Source organism: Anguilla anguilla, chromosome 6 (assembly GCF_013347855.1).
Source record: "Anguilla anguilla isolate fAngAng1 chromosome 6, fAngAng1.pri, whole genome shotgun sequence".
Taxonomy (NCBI): domain Eukaryota; kingdom Metazoa; phylum Chordata; class Actinopteri; order Anguilliformes; family Anguillidae; genus Anguilla; species Anguilla anguilla.
Window position 1 is genome coordinate 9,215,863 of NC_049206.1, and position 23,859 is coordinate 9,239,721.

Sequence of the window (23,859 nt, forward strand, 5' to 3'; positions counted from 1 at the left end):
GGACTGTCTGAGGTGAATTGTGTAGGTTGGCTTGAAATGCACACAAATTGACGCGCATAAAAATGACCAATTGCCAGTACTTGGGAGTCAATGTAAAACAATTGGATTATGGCGACGATGTGGGGAAACAGTTCTCAAGGAGAATCAGAAAGGATGACGAAGCGCAAAGTGTTAATGAAACATGGAAACGTCGGGAGGAAGGATGCATCCCGCACGACATTACATGATGAGGACAATAAGAGGTGGGACAAAGAACACACACAATAAAGGGATTAAACGAGGAGGAGTTCGAAAGGCTCCCCCATTGGCCCACGTTACGCTAAACATGGCGCTCACTGTTACACACACCCATCAGAAACAGCCCATCGGGGAACAAAGGGTTCCAGTGACTACGCTGCGTATTCAATCTATTTGTTAAATATTAATCTTGGCCCCTTGGCGCTTGCTATGCCCAAAATGAGCTGGATTTATCAGGCTGGGGCATCGGCAGCCAGCGGTCTCAATGTTACCGAAACCGAGGGCTAGGATCCTGAGGAGGCCACGCGTTTTGAAGAGCCAATCAGCCCTTGCCAAATGACAACATTTAAGACAAGGCTCGGGTTTCCGGGAGAGCTTAGCGTTCATAGAGCTGGCACTGCTCAGGCAAGAACATCCCAACTTTCCGTGGTAAACGAATACGCCCTCGGCGGATTGATACCAAAAAGATAGATGCAACTTCTTTTTCCAGCTAGAATTAAAATCGCGCTTTGGCCGATGGCTTTCGTGTGACTGGTCGGCAGCGAGGCATTGTGGGATACCTGGGGTCCCGGTCCCATGGGGCCCATCCCTCGCGGGGGGTTCATTCTTTGCATTGGTCCTCCTAAGTTGGGGTGCCCTGGAACCAAACACACAGCATTAGCACTCAGGCACAAGGAGACCCCACTGGACAGGCACAGTCATCATTTTTTAATGCCCCTTTCCCAAACAAAAAAACTTTGGGTTCATGGTAAGGCCTGGCACTTCCAGAGTTATGAGGAGAAAATGCACCAGTTCTGGAATCAGCTCATACAGCTCTTTCTGAAGAGTTGATACAACCATGAGTGGAAAGTTACCCTGTTCTGGGATCAGCTCATATAGATATTTCTGTGTAGCTAATTGCTGATGGGTCCACCTCAGCTTACAACAATAAGCATTAAAACCTTAACTTATAAAAACTCAAAAGATTGTGAGTTTCAATTACCAGCTAGAGGGCTGCTGTTGTTCCCTTGTAGAAAGAACATAACCTCAATTCCTGCAGTAATGTGCCCAGCTGCATAAGCAAACTGCATGTGAAAATGCGACCTATTCAAGTCTCTCTGGATAGGACTGCATGCTAAGCACTGGACTGCAGTGTAATGTAATGTAAAAGCAGGAGGCTCCATTACAAACTGCTCCCTTCCTCCGTACTGAACCATTCCCTTCTGCCTATGTGCTCTGTGGAGGGAGGGGGCAGACAGACCCCCCCCCCACTCAGCACTCACCTTGGGGCGACATAGCTCAGGAGGTAAGACCGATTGTCTGGCAGTCGGAGGGTTGCCGGTTCAAACCCCGCCCTGGGCATGTCGAAGTGTCCTTGAGCAAGACACCTAACCCCTAACTGCTCTGGCGAATGAGAGGCATCAATTGTAAAGCGCTTTGGATAAAAGCGCTATATAAATGCAGTCCATTTACCATTTACCATTTACCTTGTTGCCGTGCATGGTCCATTGTGTTGGGCAGCAGGGGCTGGCCCCCCGGGACCCCCCCAGGAGGCTGGAGAGAGCATGCATGGGGGAGGGGGAGAAGAGGGGGAGGAGAGAGGGAGGGATTACGGAACAGATGGAAGAGGAGAAGCAGAGAGAGAGAAAGGACAAGCATGTCACGTTTGACTCTACAGTGCTCAGACATTCACTGAACGTCACACACTGAACTGGATTTATGGGAAATAGCACACACATCTGACCCACAGCATTAATCATGCACATACATCATGATTTTTGTTTGATGAATGATGAATATGTGATCTTTGATGATAAATGAAACCATTTGTTCCCCTCACACATTCAGGCATTGCCTGCCTGCTACTGCATAAAACCCTAAAGGTGTGCGTCAGTCAGGAAATGAAGGCTTACCAAGAACTTGTTTTTTTTGGCACACAAAGTAACATTTTGTGTTGTCAATGGGCGCAGAGTAAGTGGCCTTACTTTAGACTTGCTCTACAAGTTCAGGCTGGTCCAGTTTGACTACAAATAAATATCCCTTCCAACAGACACCTACCCCTGGACCCAAAGGTGGAATAACAAGAAGTAACAAAGTCGCCCTCATAACCAGGTTACCAGGCTAGGACGAAGGACACAGTCGAGAGTTGGCTGGGCAGGACTACAAAAACTACAAGGGTTGAGCTGTTTTTGTTTCTCAAACAGGAAATGGTATTACCAAGCTCAAGGCACTGTTTCTGAAGTGAAATATTTTCTGTATGGGATTGTGACTGGACCATCGAACATATGATGCTTCTTCACAAAAGGGTTTCACAAAATAATGCCTGCTGTTGTGCCTGCATCTCTGCCTTAAACTAACACTGTGTCCCAGCAAAAATCTACTTAATTATTTACTGCATTTGCAGGAGAGAGAGAGAGGTAGGTAGTGAGAGAGTGAGAGAGAAAGAGATTGATATTTTAAATTACACTGTACATTGACAACACAAATGTTCTTTTGTCACCCCCGCATTAATGTGAGACAGAGGCGCACTCTGACCGAGGCCGACGCGTATCCCACGCCTGGGCGTGGCACGGCGGCCACGGAGAGCCAATAAAAGCGCTCGCATTGTGGTGGATCGACCAATAGAAATCAGACACGGTCAGGTGGGCGGATCCGGAGGGCCAGATTTGGAGTGGAAGGTGGAAGAATGGCGGCGTGTGCCGAGCATGCGTTGCCATGGTGAGGTGGCGCCGGCGGGTTCCGGTACAATACCTGGTTTCCCATTCTGATGGGGGGTCGTGGGCCGCCCGCGTACCGTGGAGACATGAAAGGCTGCGAACACAAAAGAGGGACACGGGCTCTCACACTGCTCAGCCCTTTACGCACACGTGCGCGCGTCAGAGGAGAGACGGCGACTAGACGCCGCGCATCACTTCCTCCCCCCGCCCGCCTCCGCCGCCGACGCTAAAGCCTCGTCACGCGCTAACAATAAGCCATCTTTGCCCACCTGCGAGCGGCAATGAAAGGGAATACACTGCGACGCTCAGCAGACAGCAGTGGGTTTCATCCCTAAAATCCACACTCTCACATTCCATTTGGGTGGCTAAACGCAGAATCCGCCGTGCTCTGTAGACTACAGACTGGATTAAGGAAAGAATATGTCAACCTTCGGATATTTCATTGACGAACGGGATTATATTTCATGCTCTTTGACATCTGTACCTACGAAATGCCACGGCTGTGTGTAATTTATGCCTGAAGCATGTTCATCGGTACCAGTATCTAAACTTGGCAGAAAATGTCTGGTCCTGTTCCACATGGTCTGAATGTGGTACATCACCATTTTTTTTACGAGAAGACAGAAAAGTTCACAGTAACAGTTAAATACCACCCAATAACCCAAATAAAGCAAGGCACAGAAGTACATCCCAAATACCAGCAGCGACAGGGACCAGAAAAGTGTAAGAAATGCAAGTTATTGTCTAACTCAGGGGTCCCCAACCCTGGTCCTGGTGGGCCACAGGATTCTATGGTTTCTGCTATCAGTTTAAAAATCAGCAACCAATCCAGACCGAAGAAACAAGGTGAGGTGATTTAACCGAGTAATCATCTCAATTAAGTGCTGAGCAACAACAAAAACCAACAGACCTTGTGGATCTCCAGGACCGGGGGACCCCTGCACTGTGTTTATAGGTTACAGGTTAATATGGCCGGCGTTTTGGGAAAGGTAAGAGACTGGCCTGCGGGCCGGGGGGGTGGGGGTGGGGGGGTTACCTGGCTGTGGGGCCCCATCATGTTGTTAGGGTTGTGAGGTGGAGGCTGAGCGTGGGGGGAGGGCTGGGAGCCAGGGGGGCCCTGAGGGGTTAGAAAGCCAGAGAAAAGGGAACCGGTTACCGCAGAGCAAGAGAGAGAGAACGCAGAGAGAGAGAGAGCAAACGCACAGGTGCTGCTGCTGCAGGGCGAGCGAGCAAGCTGCTGTACAGCTGCTGAGAGGGCGAGCGAGCCAGGGGGTAGCTTAGCAGAGAGAGAGAGGGAGGGAGAGAGAGAGAGAGAAAAAGAGTGAGAGAGGGAAGGAGAGAAGGGGAGAGAGAGAGAAATAGTAAAGAAGAGCGAGAAAGGGAGTACAGGTGGCAGAAATTATAGGCATGGCAGTAATAGAATAACTTCTGAAACTTTTATACATTTAACCACTAGAAAACCCTGCAGTGGTGGATAACGTTAAAAAAAAAAAAAAAAAAAAAAAAAAAAACAGGTATATAAAAACAAATAAAATCATTCCGCTTGGCTTCAAGAAACCCCCCGAGAGGCAAGTATTTATTTCACAGGCATGTTGTAATGGTGAACACCGAGAACCAGTGCAATTTGATTAAGGGCTTGCAAACATGAAGTCATCGTGACTTGTGTGGAGGTCGTGTGTCCTGAAAATCGCAGCTCCAAACAGCACACTGTGAAATCCCAAAGCAGCAGGGTAAAACCAACGCTCCCCGAAAACACCATTACCGCTACAGCACCCCCGGGGGCTAATGGTACAGCCCGGTCAGGCACTGGGGGAGGTTCAGGGGCAAACTCCAGCCTACAGAACATGGCCGCCGACTGCCTCTGCTCAGACGCAGTAGATCTGTTACAGGTTGAGCTGGCAGTGGACTGAAGTGCATTATAAACAAGAGCAAGTCAAAACCTAGTATATGGCTGGACCGGCCGACCAATGGTGTAACTCCGTAACTCGGCCGACCAATCGTGTAACTTCATCACTCACTCAATCACTCAGTCACAGACATTTGCGTTTCTAGGGTTGGACTGAAGAGAACTGCCATTTGCGGTGAGGGGGCTGATGGGATAGGTCCTCCACGGCGCTCTGAACGGGCTGCTTGGGCCGCCGCTGGCCTCTGTGCCGGCCCGCCGTCGCGCCGCGGGGGCCTTAATCGACGCGCGTTAATCAGCGGCGCCGCGGTTTTCCGCGCGCGATCGTTGAGCGACGTCGCCAAACTGGGGAGCGAGGGAGGGGGGAGGGTTACCGCGGCGATAATTGCGACGATTAGAGCCGGGCCTAATTAAAGGGCCGGGAGCGCGGAAATTAGGGCGCCGCGGCGCGTGCCGAAGGAGAGGCGCAGCCGCACCTGCCGCCGGCTTTGTGCCGCCCAGGGGCCCGCGCCTGCCAGCGCCGGGCCGGCTGTAAGGAGCCGCGCGCGGCGTGTGGGGGGGGGGGAAACAAGCCAAGGGGTGGGGGAACGGGCTTTCTGCGAGGCCCGCTCGAGGACCGCCCTGTTTCCAAACACCGGCAGCCTGGAGAGCGCTGGAGGGGGGAGGAGGGAGGGGCAGGGGGGGGTGACGAAAAGGCAGCCGAACAGTCAGAGCAGATGGTTGAGCGCACCGAAAACCCAGAGCTCATCCACGGAGATTCGCCTGTGTGTTCAGCCTCCTCACACAAGTGCAAAACAAACAGCCCCATTTTTCCTGCTAATTTCAGAGAGGACTCGACATTAACTCTGAAAGTGTGGTCCCTGCCTTCATTTAAAGGTTAACCGATGAGGTGAAAATGTTCTTGTTTAAATGTGATGAAATACACATCTAGACAAGAAAATGCTTTTTTAAATAGTGTTTTCCCCCACACTGCCACTCAAATGATCATAAGAGGCAGAGTCACACTTGAAGAACATGAAACATTATCCATGGCAACACAGACCCCCCTCCAGTCTGTTCATGGCTGTGAATTGCTGCCCCCCCCCGCCCCCGCCCCATGTAAAATGCTAAAACCGCAGCCACAGCTGCCCTTAGTCCCTCACATTTCTAAATGCTTAAATGCTTCACTGCTGCATTAAATGTATAAGGTTGCATAACTGTCTATAAACAGATCAATGTACAACGTTAAGCTAAATGTGAAGAATGTAAATGTTTTAAGGAACGTGTTATTTGATAGGCCATCTACAGTGCCCCACACCCATCCTGGACTTGCAGTTTTTTTTCGTTTGTTTTTTTTTTTGCACAGAATGGCTGCACTTCCTGCTGACTGGGGGGGGGGGCGGGAGAGGGGGGTTTTGGCGTGTGCCGTGGGACGGAGCGGGTTTGCGTGCTGAGCTAAACAGGCCCGGTTCCAGTTAAACCCCGCAGGGAGGCATCGGAACGGGAGGGGGGGTGTGTGGGGGGAGGGGCTGGCCTTTCGGTCTGGCCATTACCCTCTCCCAGCGCCAGCCCTGAGCCCAGAGACGAGCGCTTCGCACAACCGGCCCGCTTCCTGGAGCTACGCCGGGAACGCCACACTTCAGTGCGAGGGCCGTCGGACTCACGCCGCGTTGCGTCGTTTCCTTCACGCCGCTTCCTGGATCCGCGAGCGAGCGCAGCGTCCGCTCACAGAGCCGCGGGCCTTTTCAGGACCGCGCACGTTTCCTACAGTCGGCGTCCCGTCAGCCAGCAAACCGGCGGTGCAGTCCAACATCGTTTTCATAACCCGAAAATCACAGCTGCCCACTTCTGACCAATGAGGTAACAGCAGGCCAGGCTCAGTCATGCGGCCATCACCCCTCGGTGTGCTTAGAAAACCTCGCTAAGGCAGGCTGGGACATTGTGTTTTGCTTCACATATGGAAAAAGGTAACCGAACAATAGCATTACGATAGCACTGGGGCTTAAGCTAGCGTACAGCGCGTACAGAGCGTACTGATTATAGTGCTCGACGATTAAAAAAAAAAAAAAATCTGTTGTGGAAAAAAAATGAGTAAAAAAAAAAAAAAAAAAAAAAAACTGACTCCACTGTCAAGTTTTTGCAGCTAACAAGCGCTACCGTAAGAGCGGAATGGAAAATAACCGCGGCGGGCTCCTTTTGCGCGGCGTCACTTAAGCAAATTGTTTATGAACGGCGACGGCGCTCAGTAATAATTCACGACTGTATCACACACTCGCCCGCGACGCCGCCGCTCCGCTGTCACGAGAGGAGCGCGCAGCCGCCGCCGCCGCCGGAGACAAAGCCTCCGACGGGCCCCAGCGCGCGGGCGCCGAGCGCGCAGCCGTAACCCTGAGCCGGGCCGAGGCTCCACTAGGGGGCAGTAGAGACCCGGGCAGCGGGCCGGGGGCTTTGTTATCTGGGAACATATTTCACGCTCACTGCTGATGCATGGCAAAACACAGGGGCAGGAGACATTGATTTATGTGCAACTTTCCATTTCATCAGTGCTAGTAAGACCTCGGCAGCCACCTCCCCCCCCCCCTTCGCCCCCCTGCCCCCCCCTCCCAGCAGTGCAAATCATTTATAAAGGCTGGGATGTGGCTCGGGTTAGTTTGGGCTGCCAGTGTGGTCCCGGGTCTTCTGAGAGCCCTGGTCCCGGCGCACTGTGCCCCGCTGCCCGCTGCCCGCCCCTCGCCGCCCGGTGTGGAGCCCCGCGGCCGTGCCCAGCGCCGTGCGGTGCCCGCCGGGCCCTACGGCTAGGCTGGCACGCTGGCGCGCTGCTGGCAGTGATGAACTGCAGCAGACTTCCAGCAGCTGGCAGCTGCAGAGAGCAGCGCTCCCCCCCCCCCCCCCCCCACACGCTCCACTCTACCCCGGGACGGCGCTAATGGCGCTCGCTGCAGACACCCGTCTGGTTGCCACGCTTCCACGGTAACACACAGGTGGGCGGCACCGATTTTCAGCGAACCTGTCCAGACAGTTGGGACACCGTCCTGTGGCGAGGGCGGAAGAGGGCATTTTGGGAGTGACCGCACAGAAAAACCTCAGTGATCGAGACGGACGGAGGTCAGGGTGGAGCCACTGTAACCAGGAGCAGAGCAGCCAGCCCTGCCCACCTCTGAGCCCTGTGCCGTGCTGTAGTGTGGGGAGCAGAAGTGCTGGGAGAGGGCAACGTGGTGGTGGTGGAGTTGGGGGATTAAGGGGGAGGAGTCTCACCTGAAAGAATCCTGGGGGGATGGGTCCGCCGGGCATGCCATCGCTGGGGGGAATGTTTCCCAGCACTGGGCTGGGGGCTGCGGCGGCACTCTGCAGGAGACGAAGAGGGCAAGGGTCAGGGGTCAGAGGTCACAGGTCAAAGGGATTCCAGGATGACACGGCCTGCAGCAAAGCTGGGCGATGACAAACAATCCATAAGCAGGTGATGGATCCCTGCACCTATACCCCCCACCACCCAAGAACTGACACACGCGCGCCCACGCACGCACACACACACACTGGTTATGAATCACACTCCAGTACTGGGACTGGGACTGAGCTCAGACCCCTTCCAGGAAAGAGGCGGCTAAACAAACGGCCGCGCGTAGCGAGTGCGACAGCGCGTACGCGGCCTAGAGCAGGCAGCTGCGCCGCGGCGCGCTAATAAGCGCCAGAATGACGCGCGTCCGTCGAGACCGCGAGAACCCGCCCGCCGCCGGCGAACGCCCGGCCGCTGGCCCGCCGCTGGCCCACCGCTGGGAGGATAATCTAGGACGTGACAGCGCGCCGCAAATAAATGAAAGGAGGAGGAAAAGAGGGGACCGCTGACCTTTCCCGGCACCAAAGACAAACCGTCCTCAGATGTGCTAATTAGCGACGCGGGCCCCGCCGAAGCCCGGCCCGGCTTGGGGCCCGGCTTGGGGCCCGGTGGCTAACTACAAAGCGGTTATTACCGGGGAGGAAGCGGCGTGCTCGGCTGCCGCTCAAATCAATTTGGCTCAATAAAAGCCCGAGCGGCTCACCGCGCCGACGCCGACGCCACCGGACGCGCTGCTGCCTTTTCCCGGCTAATGAAACACCGCCTTTTCGCCGCGCCTCGCGCCGGCAGCGGGGAAAGCCTTCCCTACGCCTGCGCCGAAACGTAATAACCGTAAACACGCACGTAAAAAGCTTAAAAAAAAATATATACACAAATAAAAAAGTACTTCCCTAACTTACTTTGGTTCATTTGAGCCCCATAAACACATTAATAATGCAGATTGGTATTCGGCTTAATTGATTAGGATTAGCAGTTCAATTAGTGGAACAATTCATTTGAACAACTAATTAAGCTTAATCAATTGAGACGCCTGCTCTGAACTGAAGGGGTGGATAAATCAAGGTGGTAATTGAACTGGGTTGTAATAAAAACCAGCGTACACACCGTGGGGCCCCGCAGACCGAGACGGGGTACAGTGACCTCATCAAGCAAATGTGTGCCTCTGCCCTCCCCCCTCCCCCCTCCCCACACATTTTGGATTGGCTGATCGTAACTTCGAACGTGCCAGCACAGCTCATGCTTGTGTAACGCAGGACCCCAGCTGACCAGAGGAGGTGCTAGAGAGCGATGGGCAGGGGCCATCCTGACACTCATACCCTCCCTCTCTCTCTCTCGGTGACACTGTGGTCACTTGTGTGTCACTTTGTGGAACTCTATCACAACTATAGGACGCATAACATGGCTGCATCATCCGCAAGCACCAATACGGAGTCACTCCAATTCCAAACAGTGGCGAAAGAGCTCATCTGCACATACAGCTGCCATAGCACCTCGAACCCGGGCACACCAGGATTCACTCAGCGGAGTGTGGAGTTGGGGCTCTTCAGAGGGGGGCCAACCCAAAAACCCAGGCTCCGAAGAGAGGCCTACCTTTCAATCCCTCCGCAACCCAAGACCAAAGCACACAAATAATCCAGATAGTCTGCTTTGTGCGAGTGAGCTCTGCTCTCAAACAGCGTGACTTTAACCCCCAAGGTCTCTCAGCTGAGCCTGGGTGCTCCCAAAGCTGCAAATCTTCAGGTCAATCTTTGAGTAACGGCTGACAGTCGCGTGCCAGAAGGGCACTGGTGTAAAGTGACACGATGCAAATACACGTTCAACGGGAGTTATGGAACAGCCGCCTCAAGGCCCGTGTCAAGTTCAACATCACCATATTTCATGTTGCCTCGTTCGTCTTTGACACCCCAAGAATAGGGATGTGTAGTCCTGAAATGCATTGCAGAGCTAAAACTTTTTTATGGAAAAAAACAACAGCCTTTGCGCCCCTCTGGAAAACATGCGAATGCCTCAGTTCAAGGTGGACAAATTCACATTTAAATTCCTGCTGCAGGTGCTCCTGCGTATCTAGCTAATAGCTCTCATCTTTGATGGAAAGAGTGAGAAACAGAACAGATGGATCAAAGAACCTGGGTTCCATCTGGATAATTTTCTCACAACCCATCACTCTGTCCATTGTTTGGTGGTCAAGAGGCTTTTGGGCTTCACCTTGTCTATCTGTCATCACTTGTGTTGACCTGGTCAAACTCTCCAGCCCTGACTGACAGCTCCTCCTCTCCCAGAAATCAGGTGCTACACACAGTGGTGAGATGGAACCCCCCCCCCCCTCTCCCCCTTCACTGTGAAGCAGCTTTGAGATGGTGGGATCAACAGCTATTGCATAAATTCATGAGTCCACCAGGATCACCTTTCCCAGAATGCCTCTCTGTTCATCCTCCCATGTGAAGAAATGGGAGGGCGGGGCTTGGAATGTATCAGCCCCTCTCCCCTCTCTCCTACAAACGAGCTCTGCAGTGTCGGTGGAAGAGTGTGTGATGCGTAGCCCAGACGGGCTGGATGCTGTGCACGGGACCCAGTCTATACTACCAAGCCGGTCTCACTCTCTTTCCTCTCTCTCCCTCACAAGCCACCGGTTTTCCCAGCGTGCTCTGGGGAATTGATTAACGCGACGATCGATTGGCAGACACCGGATTCCTCTGGATCGCGAGGAAAGACTAAACGGCTTCGATACCTGCGAGCAGTTAGCCAATCCTCACCTTCCACACAAATAAAATTCAGTTTGTATATTGACATACCACACACTGCATCATTAGCTGAGAGGACAATCGGATCTTACACGGCTCAGGTCTGATCTGTGGTCCATTTACACAGCAGGACAGCAGGCCACTCCGGCGAAGCACAAACCAGTGATATTCAGGTTTTCAACATCTTTAACTACTACAGAACGCTGCCTCAACATCGCACTAAAAGGTTATTTTAATCCATACTCTATTAAGCAGGAAGTAAGGCTCGTTAAGAAGGAATATAAAATTACAGCAACACAGAGCTCTAAATTAAATACAGCCGCTATTATGTTAATAGTAGCTATTATCGTAGCTGAAAGTGGAGGGATCTGTGCAGAGGTTAGCGGATTTGAACCAGCACAGCACCAAACTCATATTAGTAAAGGAGCGCTTTGTCCCTGCCCTCCTTACAGCAAGAGCAATGAGTGACTCCGCCTCTTTTAGTGAGACTCCGCCTCTTTTGGTAAGACTCCGCCTGTGTGTGTGTGACTCCTCCCTGTTTTTAAACAACTCATAGATGCCTTCATGCAAATTACATTTTTTTTACCCAAACTTGGGGGCCTCTCGTGATGCTGGACTCCACTGATTTCTATCAGCCCCTCAGCTGAATGACAGCCAAGCCCACTTGAGTGGAGAGAGAAAGAGAGTCGAGAGAGAGAGAGAGAGGGCAAGAGACCAGCATCCAGCAGTAAGGCCTCCAGTACAGCGGGACTCGGGCACCTGCCAATCCGCGGGGCTCTCCCCTCCTGTAATCAAATCTGAAGCCGGCCTTATCGCGGCACCGCGACAGACGCGCGGGATTTCCAACAAGCGCCGGGACTCTACCGAAAAAGCTCGGGATCCGGCCTGCGATCCGGTTACACCGGGAATCGGGTAGCTACCACCTCACCGTTATCACACACACGCAGTCACGGGCTTCCCCGCACCTCTCACATCGGTAAGCTTATGCTCTTGTGGGTGTTTTTTTTTTTTTTTTTACACAAGCAATTTACATCTATAACTGTAATCTAATAAATGTCAAACTGAACAGGATGGTCTCAAAAGATTGTGGTTGTGACATTTGCTCGCCAAATGGTTCCTGACAACAACTGAGCTCGACGCTGTCGACACTGATAAAGCCGACGGATATAATAAGCTACAGACAGATTATACTAACCAAACAGAGCTGCTAAGCACCGAGGGTTTAATCCATTATGAAAGTCGCTCATTCCCAAAAACGATTTTCATTTGCGATGCTTAAACAGAAGCACTGACGGAGGCGGGCACAACCTGAAGATCTCACAGCAAGTTTTTATTTAACCAGAAATCACACTTCTATCAATGTTAACATTCGATTAAAAACACGCCGTATGCCTCTGAGAGACCACGGACCACGCTACGAAGACCCGGACGCGTGATCGGCAGAAGCGAGGCGGACCGAACATCGGCGCCGTGAGAAACGCTAGAGAACCCGTCGCCTCGACCGACGCCTCGCACGCGTGCACACGCACGCTTGCCGCGTTCGGCCGTCCCCTCGGCAACCTTCACGCAAGGCTAGCGGTCGGGCGGGTCGCACCGCTTATAAACCCACAATCCTATTAGGAGTCTATTACCTTGATAAATCGCTCCTGGGCCACAACGGTTGCGGCTAAGCCCCCCCCCCCCTGAAGGACCAGGCATTACACACAGGCTCCCTTAGACACAGGCCTGCGGGGCTACGGAGGGCAGGTGCAGCCCATCGAGCTGAGGAGCCCAAACCCTCACCCAAAACAAGCGGCCATACTGATGTACTCCAAAAGTGAAATGTATTGCCGTCAGCTTATCTTTTACGAAGAAAAAAAAAAATGCTCTTCGGTCCTCTTTCCGATTCTGCTGACCATAATGCCCCCCCCCCGCCCCCCTCAACCCTTCCCCCACTGCTCCCCTCCCCCTAGTGAAGCAAATGGTCAATAAGTCATAGCTTGAAAGCTCCTACAGTCCTGCAACACAAAAATCATCAGCTACATATTTAACCCTTCGAAGAGCAGGATTTTTGGAATGTTTTATTTTCAAAATTGAAGGCCAGTGTTCTAGCATTCCATTGCTTTCAATTACCAGCAATGATTGTAACATGAGTATTAGAATGTTCAGCAAAGAACATTCTAATCACGTAGGTGATCTTACACTATAAAAAATTTAAGGGGTGGTGGCAGAGGTGTCACAGTGTCACTTATGATATTTAGCAAATTACACATTCTATGAAAGGGAAAACAAAGCAACCCTGGTCACAGGGTCTGTCGAAGGGTGTAGGCCGACAGATGGGGGAACGGGGATGTGCCCTAAAGGCAGAACGCTGGGCCTACAGGCGGGGGCTGTTGTGTGCTTTGATACCGTATCTAAAGCACAACACCCTTTTTGGCTTCTCTCCACAGCCTTCGAATGTCTGTGTCCCAACTGAACCGCCCATCAAGACACCCCCGCCATTAATGCTAATTAGGCCCCATTACACGCGGAACCGAGCAGCCAGTCAAAAGAGCCCAGGAATCAGATAGCGGTGTGTCCCAGCCCCGCCCAGTGGTGTCTCAGCAAATAAAGAGGTGCGGAATGGAGGAGGACAAACAAAAAACAACCACAATAGGATGGATGTGGTGAGCTGGGGATTCTGTAAGAGGAGGCTGGGACCCCGCCCCCCCCCCCCCCCAACCCTGGCAGCTGGGGTCCAGGAGCAGGTGATGGATGTTGGGACTCTGGTAGGGTGAGGTCTGCTGGTACACAGGCCTGTCCCACCGTTATGGGCCCCCCGAGGACAGGCACAGGGGTGATCAGCTGTGTGCTGGGGGATGTGGGCGAGGGGCAGGGCTAAAGGGGCCTCTCCTGGAAACTCCTATCTGTAGACTGAAGAGCTTGTTTACCACACGCCCAACACACACACACACACACGGACGGACACACACAGACACAGACAGACACACACACACACACACACACACACGCACACATACAAACACACACACACACACACGCGCACACACACACACACACACACACACAGACACACACACACAGACACAGACACAGACACAGACACAGACACAGACACAGACAGACACACACACACACACACACACAAACACGGACGGACACACACAGACACAGACAGACACACACACACACACACACACGCATGCACACACACACACACACACACAAACACACGCACACACACACACACACACAGACACAGACAGACACACACACACATACAAACACACACAGACAGACAGACACACACATACACACACAGACACACAGACGCATGCGCACACACACACACACAGAAGAGCTAGGTGCTTGTTGAGCCCAGTCGGGAGAGAAGGCCCACTGGGCAGCCAGACAGCTGTTCCATTGCAGAGAGCTGGACGTGACAGCCCCAACCCAACCACAGAGACGGAGAAAAAACCTTTTTGATTTGTACACAAAAACAGCCCCACAGGCTTAACCACCGCAGCGGTCCAAACAGCAGGACCGTGGCAGAGAGACTGTAGTGTCACTGCGAAGCAGAGAGAGAGAGTGTGTCACTGCTGCTGCCGTATAGGGGGAGGGAGTGAGGGAGTGAGTGAGGGAGGGGGGAGTGAGAGAGGGAGGGGGGAGGGAGTGAGTGAGTGAGGGAGGGGGGAGTGAGGGAGTGAGAGAGGGAGGGAGGGGGGAGTGAGGGAGTGAGTGAGGGAGGGGGGAGGGAGTGAGTGAGTGAGGGAGGGGGGAGTGAGGGAGTGAGTGAGGGAGGGAGGGGGGAGTGAGGGAGTGAGTGAGTGAGGGGGGAGGGAGTGAGTGAGTGAGGGGGGAGTGAGGGAGTGAGTGAGGGAGGGGGGAGTGAGTGAGTGAGAGAGGGAGGGGGTGGAGCTCAGGGGGACGGGGCCGTGGCCCTGCTCTCTGGGCACAGACGGCCGGCCCCTCTCTGGCCAGGCTCTCACGCAGGGCCGGTTTGTAGACACGGCCCAGCAGGGCTCCGCTGGACCGGCCCGTAACGGCGCTAATTGAGGCCCCTCCCCTCTCCTCCTCGCGGCGATGACATGCCCACCGCTGTCCGGCTGCAGAGACCCAAGCTGCCAGGCCCCGGCCCCCACCCACCCCCCCGTCTGGCCTCTCTGATGCCCCACATTAATTGATTTGTTGCCATCAGCACCGTGACAGGATGGCATGTGGTGGTGGTGGTGGTGGAGGGGGGGATGTTAACATTCCCCTCCTCTCCTTGTGTGTGTGTGTGGGGGGGGGAGGGCTGTAATCTGGCAGCCACTGGGCTACACAGCCACCCCTACCCAAGGGCAAGACTCCCTTCCTGCCACTGACTGCTAGCCTCCTGCTCTCTTCTGAGGAACCAAAACGTCCTGTTTTTAGGCAGGCCCCGTGTGTAACGGACTTCGAAGAGACCGCAGCAGTCACCCAATACTCACAGCTTCCTGATCGCCACGGTTACACGGATGCCTTCCCCGATGGAAGACATGCAGAATACCAGGCCTCTGATCTTCAGCCATTTCCCTAAAGAGGCCTTTGCACTCCTCCACTGCCCCCCCCCCCCCCCCGGTAACGAAGGAGCGGGGTCTGGCACGCGCTCAGTTCCTCCCGTCCCCGTCAGACACCGCAGGCAGACGGGACCGATCGCACGGTAAGCGCTTCGCAGCGGCGTCCTCTCAGAACGCGTCGCCTGACATTTCGCTGATCCCTCCGATCGAAAAAGTGCGCTTGAAGGGGAACGCGTTTTTAAAAGGAAGAGCCTCTCTCGCGGAGGGAAATGGCTTTTTTTGCTGACTTTTCGGATGTCTGCTGGTTTAAGCCATCTATGGGGGTGCCACTCTCGCTGTCAAAGGCCCCAACTGTACCATCTATATTTAGTAATGAGGACAAAGTCTGCCCATCCTCTTGGAGAAGAAATACAATCGCTTCCACGTGACGATACCAGTAAGCCAGCTCAAACCGACAGAAAGCGGCTCCTTGAGGTTTTCCCAGTTCAAATGAAACAGGAACAGGGCCACGCTTTATTTAATTACATTTTTAGATGCTTCGATTTCCAGTCTGCGCTGAAACTCATTTAGCGTTCTCGTGTTTCCTCGATTCCGTCACCTGACCTTTACAACAACGTCTTTCTTGGTCAGAGCTGATCAGAACTTGAACAGACTCCCCCCCCCCCCCAAACACATCCAGCTGAATTTATCCCAAACTTGAACGCCCTCCCCCAAACACATCCAGCTGAATGTATCCCCTTTTCACAGTTCACAAATGGCAACTACAGGCAAATATACCCTTTAGTTTTTCCTTGTGCCTATTTTACCAACTTTCCTACTCTCACCCACTTGCTCCCTAATACTACAGTCTCCATTTCCCTCTCTCTCCTACTATGGTATCTAGCTTTATGTTGAAAGATTATGTATTGACGACTCCTATTGGCTCTGACCCTGATGACTTCAGGGTCACAACCAATCAGCACTGTTGGTGGCCCGAAGCTGTATTTATGCACTTAGGCAAATAGCTTTGGATAAGAGTGTGTGGTAAATGCCTATATGTAATATGAATGTTACAGGAGGAATGGCTCTGATCCATAAGATAAGCCACTTTGCATTAAAGAGCAGTTAACCTCATTTTTAAAAACCACAATCTATGCTTTTCAGCAGGATGAAGAAAGACTGTATACAAGTTCATTCATTAGTATCACTGTTTCATGTAGGGATGCACTGTCTACATGAATGCTACCCCTTACCCCATCCAGCACGTGAGTGCACACGCGCACACAGAGCAGTGATACTTTGTCCACGTCTCATTTTGTCTGAGACACTTTCAGAAATGCTAAAGCGAGCTCAAAGTGTGTGTTTTCATCACAGAAGCTACAGGCTCAAAGACAGCAGAACAGACAGGCCTTAATCCCCAGGGGGCTTTGTGGAAGAGAGCAGAGGCTAACATAGCCACGCCCTGTGATCAAGCACCAGGTCAAACACCTGCACATTCGCAGCCGAACTAGCGTACACCCAGCGCAGTCACAGGCCACAGCTGAACGCAGTCACAGCCCAGCACAGTCAGGGCGCAGTCACGGCCCAGCACAGTCGGGGCACAGTCACAGCCCAGCACAGTCGGGGCACAGTCACAGACCAGCACAGTCGGGGCCCAGTCACAGCCCAGCACAGTCACAGACCAGCACAGTCGGGGCCCAGTCACAGCCCAGCACAGTCGGGCCCCAGTCACAACCCAGCACAGTCGGGGCCCAGTCACAGCCCAGCACAGTCAGTGTGCAGTAGCAGCACAGTCACAGCCCAGTACAGTCAGTGTGCAGTCGCAGCACAGACCACTCTCAGTGTGCAGTCGCAGCACAGACCACTCTCAGTGTGCTGTGGGGCTCTGTCCCTGACCCCAGTAAGCGGAGCAGAGCCGGAGAGGCAGAACACGCCCAGCAGGGCCTGAGGAAGGCCGGCTCTAACGCACAGTCAGCCTCTTAAAGGGCCCAGACTCCGCCAAGGAAGCACTGCCATAGATTTTACCTCAGAAAACCCGCTCTGATACACCTCACAGCGCACGCCACAGCCCGGGGACTGACGAGCTGCTCCGGATTCCACCTGCATCTCCCCCGACCACCCACAGCACTTACACACACAGACACAAGAGACTCTCCCCGCCTCACAGACGTACAAAAGAAAGAGCCTCCCCATAGGGCGAGCTCACACGAGACCAGATAACGGGGATAACAGCACACACTCCGATCAGGAAGTGCGCTGAAACGCGTGCGTTCTGCTCCGGGTGCTGCTGCTCCACACCTGTGTAAACGTGCTGGATGCAGGTTTTCGCAGGTGGCAGGTGTTCCGGCAGCATACCTCACACGCCGGTTCTCCGCCTGTGCGGGGTCACCCCAGGCTGAACCCGACCGCAGTGTTAAAGCGCGTTAAGGCTCCCCCGGGGTAATGACGTTAACCGCGGCTCTCTGCGTCGCCCCTTCTCCCCCCACGCGCCCCCGCGTGCAGGTTCGTGAAAGCTGATTACGGCCCAGGTCAGGACTTAAGGGACTAGAAGCAGGTAAGACAGCGGATTTAATTGGGATCTGGATAAGCTGTTCATCCCGTTACAACTGTTCTCCTCGGACCGTGCGTTTGGTCGGAGAAAACCGCGCGGCGCCTTGAAGTGGACGATCACAACGTGCCCGTTTCAATGTCCTCACCGACATGACCCCGTCTGCCTCCCACAATGCACTGCAGCACACGGGTTGTGCTCCTTTTTCTGGCTCACAATGGCCATAGCAAAGTACAGTCAGAATAGCAATTGCTTTTTTAAATGAGTCTCTTGCATCTTCACCTCTGAGGAACCTCTTCACCATCCCTACAAACCCCTTATTCAATCTGACTTAACATTCAAAGTCACAGCATTTTCACGATATTACCTGTACTTTAGGCAACACTTTGAAACAAACAGGCATTTGTGCTATAAAGAAATACTCTGAAGTGGTATCAACACAACCAGCTTAACTTTCCATCCACCGTTTTGCCTTTTTCACCCGGTTTTCGGAAAACCAATCATAACTGAAGTCCTTTAGTGCATTACTGCAGGGTGCTCCCTCGGCTCAGGGGGGGCTGTGTACCCCCAGGGACGTCCTTCAAAGGGTGCACGTAGCCAGCGGCTGCTTCTGTTCACCCTCCATCCCGCTAGCTGTGCCACGCACGTCACTGGACTGCGCTACTTACACAGAGGCTGCAGGCGGTGGGTAGGCCCCCAATCTACCAAAGCACCCCCCCATCCTGCACAGTGACGGGGGGAGCCCTGCCTGCCAACTGTACCCCCCCGGCAATGCCCTGCAGGGAGGGGCAGTAGGCCGCAGTCTGGCAGTGGCACAGTGACCGCTCGAACCCGGGGTACGAGGCTCGTCGCTCTGCACAACGGGCTGAACGCTTGGGCTGAACACCCCATCCGCCTGCCCGCCCGCCCACTCATTTGTTTACACTCGGCTGGAAACCCACATTTAAGCCCAGGCTAAGCACAGCCATTCAGCCGCAAATCGGCCGGATACATTTACATGCAGGCAGCAACAAAAACGTAAGAACCGGAACACAAAACACTGCAGGCCGGGCCCACGGGTAACACGATCAGCTCAGGCGATGTTCAGATGGGAAACAGACTTACAGACGGACATCCCCCATTAACACCGGCTAATGTGTTCAGACCGTTTCTCATCTTTTACCTTCCAAAAGTCACTATTGGAGAATGAAGTAGGTTTCAGTGTGTTGAAAATGATAGCATTAAAGGGCCCTTTTCATGATACCATGACTTGGCCAAGTGTAGTGGGTCAACCACTTAGACTCGTTCACCGAAGTTTAGCCCGATAGCCTACTTGTCGTGCATCTTTTTGAGTGCCCCGAACTACTGTAACTACATGTGAGGGGCTGCTTTGTGATGGCAGAATGTAGCACCGGTAGTCCTCTAACAATGAACACACTTAACGTTTTGATACGAGTGACTGAAGCACTTCGCTGATAATCACCCAGGCAACACACCAACAGCCCTCCGGTTCACACACAAAAGGACGTTAAAACAAAAATCGATCCAATTTCATCATCAGAAAATCGTTGCTTACACACTCCGAGACACACACAGCTGGGAATGTGGCCCTCCTGTACTCCTGAGATATTGTTTCTGAAGAAGTACTGTCCCATGAACTATGCAGTCTTAATTGCATTTTCTCAATGTCTCAGCATATTTCCAATTCCCTCTTTCTCTCCCCCCCTCCTGCCCAAAACGTTTCCAACGCCTTATAATCCTGCCAGGTTAGGGAAATGGAGCGGAGGGACACAGTTGTGTTTATCTCTGCTCTTGTGTGAGTGACTAATCCCCCTTTGTTTGGACTGCCCAGCCCAGCCCTGCCCTGGTCAACATTTACAGGAGGGGCGGGGTTAAGTGTGTGTTTATGCAATGTCTGCCTGCCTGTGTCAGAGAGAGAGAGAGAGAGAGAGAGCTCACATGTGTTACAGTGTGTACCTATGAGTCAGTACACGTGTGTGTGTGTCTGTGTGTACGTCCGGGACAGCCGAATGATCTGTGTGCGTCTGCATGTGTGTGTCTGAGTGTCCGGAACTGCCCAAGGGTGTGTGTGTGTGTGTATAAGTGTGTGTACACATGTGAACATGAGATCTTTATGGCGTGCTTCCTGGACTTATTCATTTGTAAGGAGACGCTCCTGGGCTGGATATCCACACCACTGCAGACAAAGCTGATGTTTACACATTTGGCTTTAATTGGCTTTTGAAAAGTGCTAATTAACAGTCTGCTGCCAGTGGAAATCATGCACTTAATGCCGAAAACACTCATGATGGACATCATAGCAAATATGCCCTCCTCGTCTATGATGCTAACGCACCAAACGCACCGTAGCACTGCCTCGCCGCTATTACCCCCAAAGCACATCAATACCCATTTCAGCATTATAATGTGACATTTAGAATAGGATACAGGCACCTCCCACCTACCCTTTTCACACAAAGCAGGTCGGTTTACAAAAGGAAAATGCATTTTATGGGCACATTCAACAGCTGAGGGCGAGGAGCACAGAGCTTTATCCGCAATAAAGGCTCTTTATCCCAAAAGGGCTCACAGGAAGCAAAGGTACGCTGATATTTCAGATATCCCAGCATTCTGACCGACACTGATTAACCTGATTATGAGAGACAAAGACCCGTTAATGACAGACAGTGGAGTCAGAGGCACCACTGAATCACATGACCCCCCACCCCAGAGGGGAAAAGGGAAAAAACAAATCAATATTTTAGCTCGTTTCAGCTGACTAACTCACATACTAGAGCCTAAAGAGTCACTGGGATTCAGACAAAGATGATACCCTCAGACCTCCCAACTCTCAGCAGGGTGGATGAGTGTGTGTGTCTGAGAGAGGGGGTGAGAGAGAGAGAGAGATTGTCTGTGTGTGTGTGTGGGGGGGGGGGGTGTGGTGTGTGTGTGAGTGTGTGTGTGTATGTGTGAGTGTGAGTGTGTGTTGGAGAACGGGGGGCTGGGCGGGGTAGGGTTGCTGCCTAAATCTCAGAACAATAGGATTGGCAGGTCTTAAGAAACCCCCTTATCTGTGGCTTGGGAAACCCCTCCGATCATTAACATGTTTGTAGAAAGGGTCTTAGGCTCGCTTCCTGCGGACATCTGCTCGGGCCGTCACAAAAGCCAGGCAGGCTGCCGCTGGTGTGATAATCTACACGCATCCCTATGACCGGCTTCAGCCAATCAGGAAAGCCCGGAATATTCTGAGGGGCGGGGGAGGGCGGAGACTCAGAGAAAGACGGCCCATTTTATAGAAACGTCAGTATCAATGTGCTTGTATGAGTGTATTTCCAGAACTATAAAGGACTCCTGACTGAGATTGCTGGGTTAATACACTCCTGGCCCTCAGGTTAGCAGCCCAAAGTTGCCTAAAGGCGGATCACTCTTGTGTGGGTTGTTTTTACGCCACCAAACCCATTCTTCCTCCCTTCGCAGTCTCGCGCTTGACGAGCGCCCATCCTCACGTCTATGGTTACAGTTTGCTTTTGAGCGGAGGTTCGAGCGCAGGAGTACATTACTGTACTGATGACAGTACAGGTGAAGGACTCATTTTTTTAAAGGTTTTAGAGGACAGGGTATAGAGATTGGTGGGTTTAGCTCCCTGTGCTGTGGTACAGAGAGTAAGCAGGGGGAAGATCCTGGCTGGGTTACTGGAGCTCCTGGCTGGGTTACTGGAGCTCCTGGCTGGGTTAATGGAGCTCCTGGGCTGGGTTACTGGAGCTCCTGGCTGGGTTAATGGAGCTCCTGGGCTGGGTTACTGGAGCTCCTGGCTGGGTTAATGGAGCTCCTGGGCTGGGTTAATGTGTAAACCCCGGGCAGGATCAGCTCCGTGAAACGGCCCAGCCCGCTCTACCGGACGCACCGCAGGGGAGACTACTCCATTTGACCCGCTCAGAGGGGGGTCGCCATTTTCAGGAAGTTTTTCTACAACAATCCATTTTCCAGACACCGCTGTTTCCCCTCAGAATCTCTCCAACGACACAGCCCGTGCCGCCAAGCCGCAAGGCACGCGTTCAGCAACGTGCCCGATGCATTCTCACAGCCAATCACGGTCCGCCGCTGCGCTTCAGTTTCTCTCGTTTGGGCACAGATAAAAACACGTACGAGGCAGTGTTAACGCCTGCACTGTGCATCGCCAGTAAATGCTAAGCATTTTCCCCCTTTCAAACACACTTATTTTCCACTCAAACATTCCTCTTTTAATTCACTTTCAATGAGACTTCCAGGTTACACAAAGGTTAAATAAGCTTACCCCCCCCCCACCCCCCCCGTGAAAAGACCATTCCTTGCAACAAATAATTCTACATCCAAAACGACAGTGGCAAAGCTCTGCTTCCAGTTCAAACTTCGTAATGGGGCGCTGGCTTCTTCCACACTGAGCTGACGATTGTGGAGAGGCTGCTGGGGATTCCACATGCATATGCAACAAAGCCTTTCAGGCTGGATCCAGAACAGCAGCCACAGCCCACAGCTCTCCATTATCCAGAGCAGAGGGGCTCCCAACACTCACCCTGAGCCCCACCTGAAGATTTAAGACCAGGCCCGAACCTTCAGGGGGATCAGATTTACTTCATCAACAGATGTTTGCGAGTTGAGCGTGTGAGTGTGTGTGTGCGCGTGTGTGTCTGTGCAGGAGAGGGGGAGGGTGAGAGTGAGGGGGTAGGAGGGATTGAGGGGAAAGACAGAGGGTGAAAGAGAGAGACTTTCACAGTAAATCCTACTGACAGGACACACAATGTAATAGCATTAGTTTGGACATTACATAACCAAGCTCGGACGTTCACCATAGTTCAACAGTAATACGTACTAAAATACACTAGACTTACATTTTGTAAATGTCAGTCACAGTGTGCTTCCTGTAGGAGCCAAAAAAATCTTACAGACCAGCAGGCTAACGGCCGTTACAGGCTTTCTTAATACTCACTAACAACAGGATGATTCACACCACAAACACCACGGGCACGTATGAATGGGCGAAAGAAGCCTTCTGCCATTGTTTGTGCAGAGACCACTTTTACCCACATCCTGGGTCTGACCAACTTCCTGTCAACTCGATTCATTTCCTGTCACTGTCCCTGCATCCAATGGCAGAGCGGCGCGAGGGGGGAGGAAAACTAGGGCCCAGCCGCCTCACCTAGCCCAGCCTGGGTCTCCGTCCAAACCAGCGCCGCCCAACCATTTCGACTTCCTGTTTTCCTTTTCCTTTCGGACAATGACGGCCGCCCCGGCTCCGCGTTTTGTTTTGTTTTGTCCCGGGGCCGAGAGCGGAGGTCGGCGTCTCGCGTCTGAGAGACCCGGCGGGGAGAGGCAGCGGCTCAGGAAGAGCTCGAAAGCCATCCGCCCGCTCCGTGAACCGACGCAAATATTTTGACAGCAAATCCTGACGAGACGAGGACAGAGGTGAGATCTCGGAGATAAAACTATCTTTTTTTTTTTTTTTTTTTTTTTTTTTAAAAGGGGAGTGAAACATCGCCGATCACTAGCGTGGCCAATTTTTTTCCCCTGACATTTTACAGAATAAGTGTGTAAAGTGAACCACAAATGAGTCAATTACACAATTCAAACGAACACATGGAGATTATATGTTCAGTTTTAATTTTTTAGATATCCCCAACACATTCGGTACAAATAGCCTGCATGTTTAGCCTCGCATTCCAGAACGCATGAGTGTGCTGCGAGACCAATGACTAACGCGCAGCGCTGACCAGCGAACAAACAGGAGCTGATCACTGGTTCTAAAAACGGTACGGCCACTGGGTCCTGAATCATAGCAAGTCTGGGTGAGCCTTCCTCACTTGGAAGCTTTAGCAAAGGTGTCGCTGACAGGGTGCTAAACCTCAGGGAGGTGCGATACACACCTAAACCACACAGCCCCCCCCCACTCCCACCACCCTCCCGCCACCG

The 23,859-nt window shown here is 52.7% G+C and overlaps 1 protein-coding gene across 8 annotated transcripts in view; it reads right to left on the reverse strand.

The window, feature by feature from the left end:
* ssbp3a (single stranded DNA binding protein 3a) overlaps positions 1-23,859 on the reverse strand; it is a 54,533-nt gene that overhangs the window by 6,293 nt on the left and 24,381 nt on the right. For 4 of the 8 annotated variants that reach the window (XM_035422921.1, XM_035422923.1, XM_035422922.1 and 1 more), the window contains exons 5-9: positions 8,071-8,160; positions 3,970-4,050; positions 2,968-3,027; positions 1,704-1,770; positions 798-874 (exon numbers count right to left, since the gene is read on the reverse strand). In XM_035422921.1, coding sequence (XP_035278812.1) covers positions 798-874; positions 1,704-1,770; positions 2,968-3,027; positions 3,970-4,050; positions 8,071-8,160 — 375 coding nt within the window. The remainder of the gene's footprint in view (positions 1-797; positions 875-1,703; positions 1,771-2,967; positions 3,028-3,969; positions 4,051-8,070; positions 8,161-23,859) is intronic. The other 4 variants (XM_035422925.1, XM_035422928.1, XM_035422927.1 and 1 more) reach the window with 1 other exon arrangement.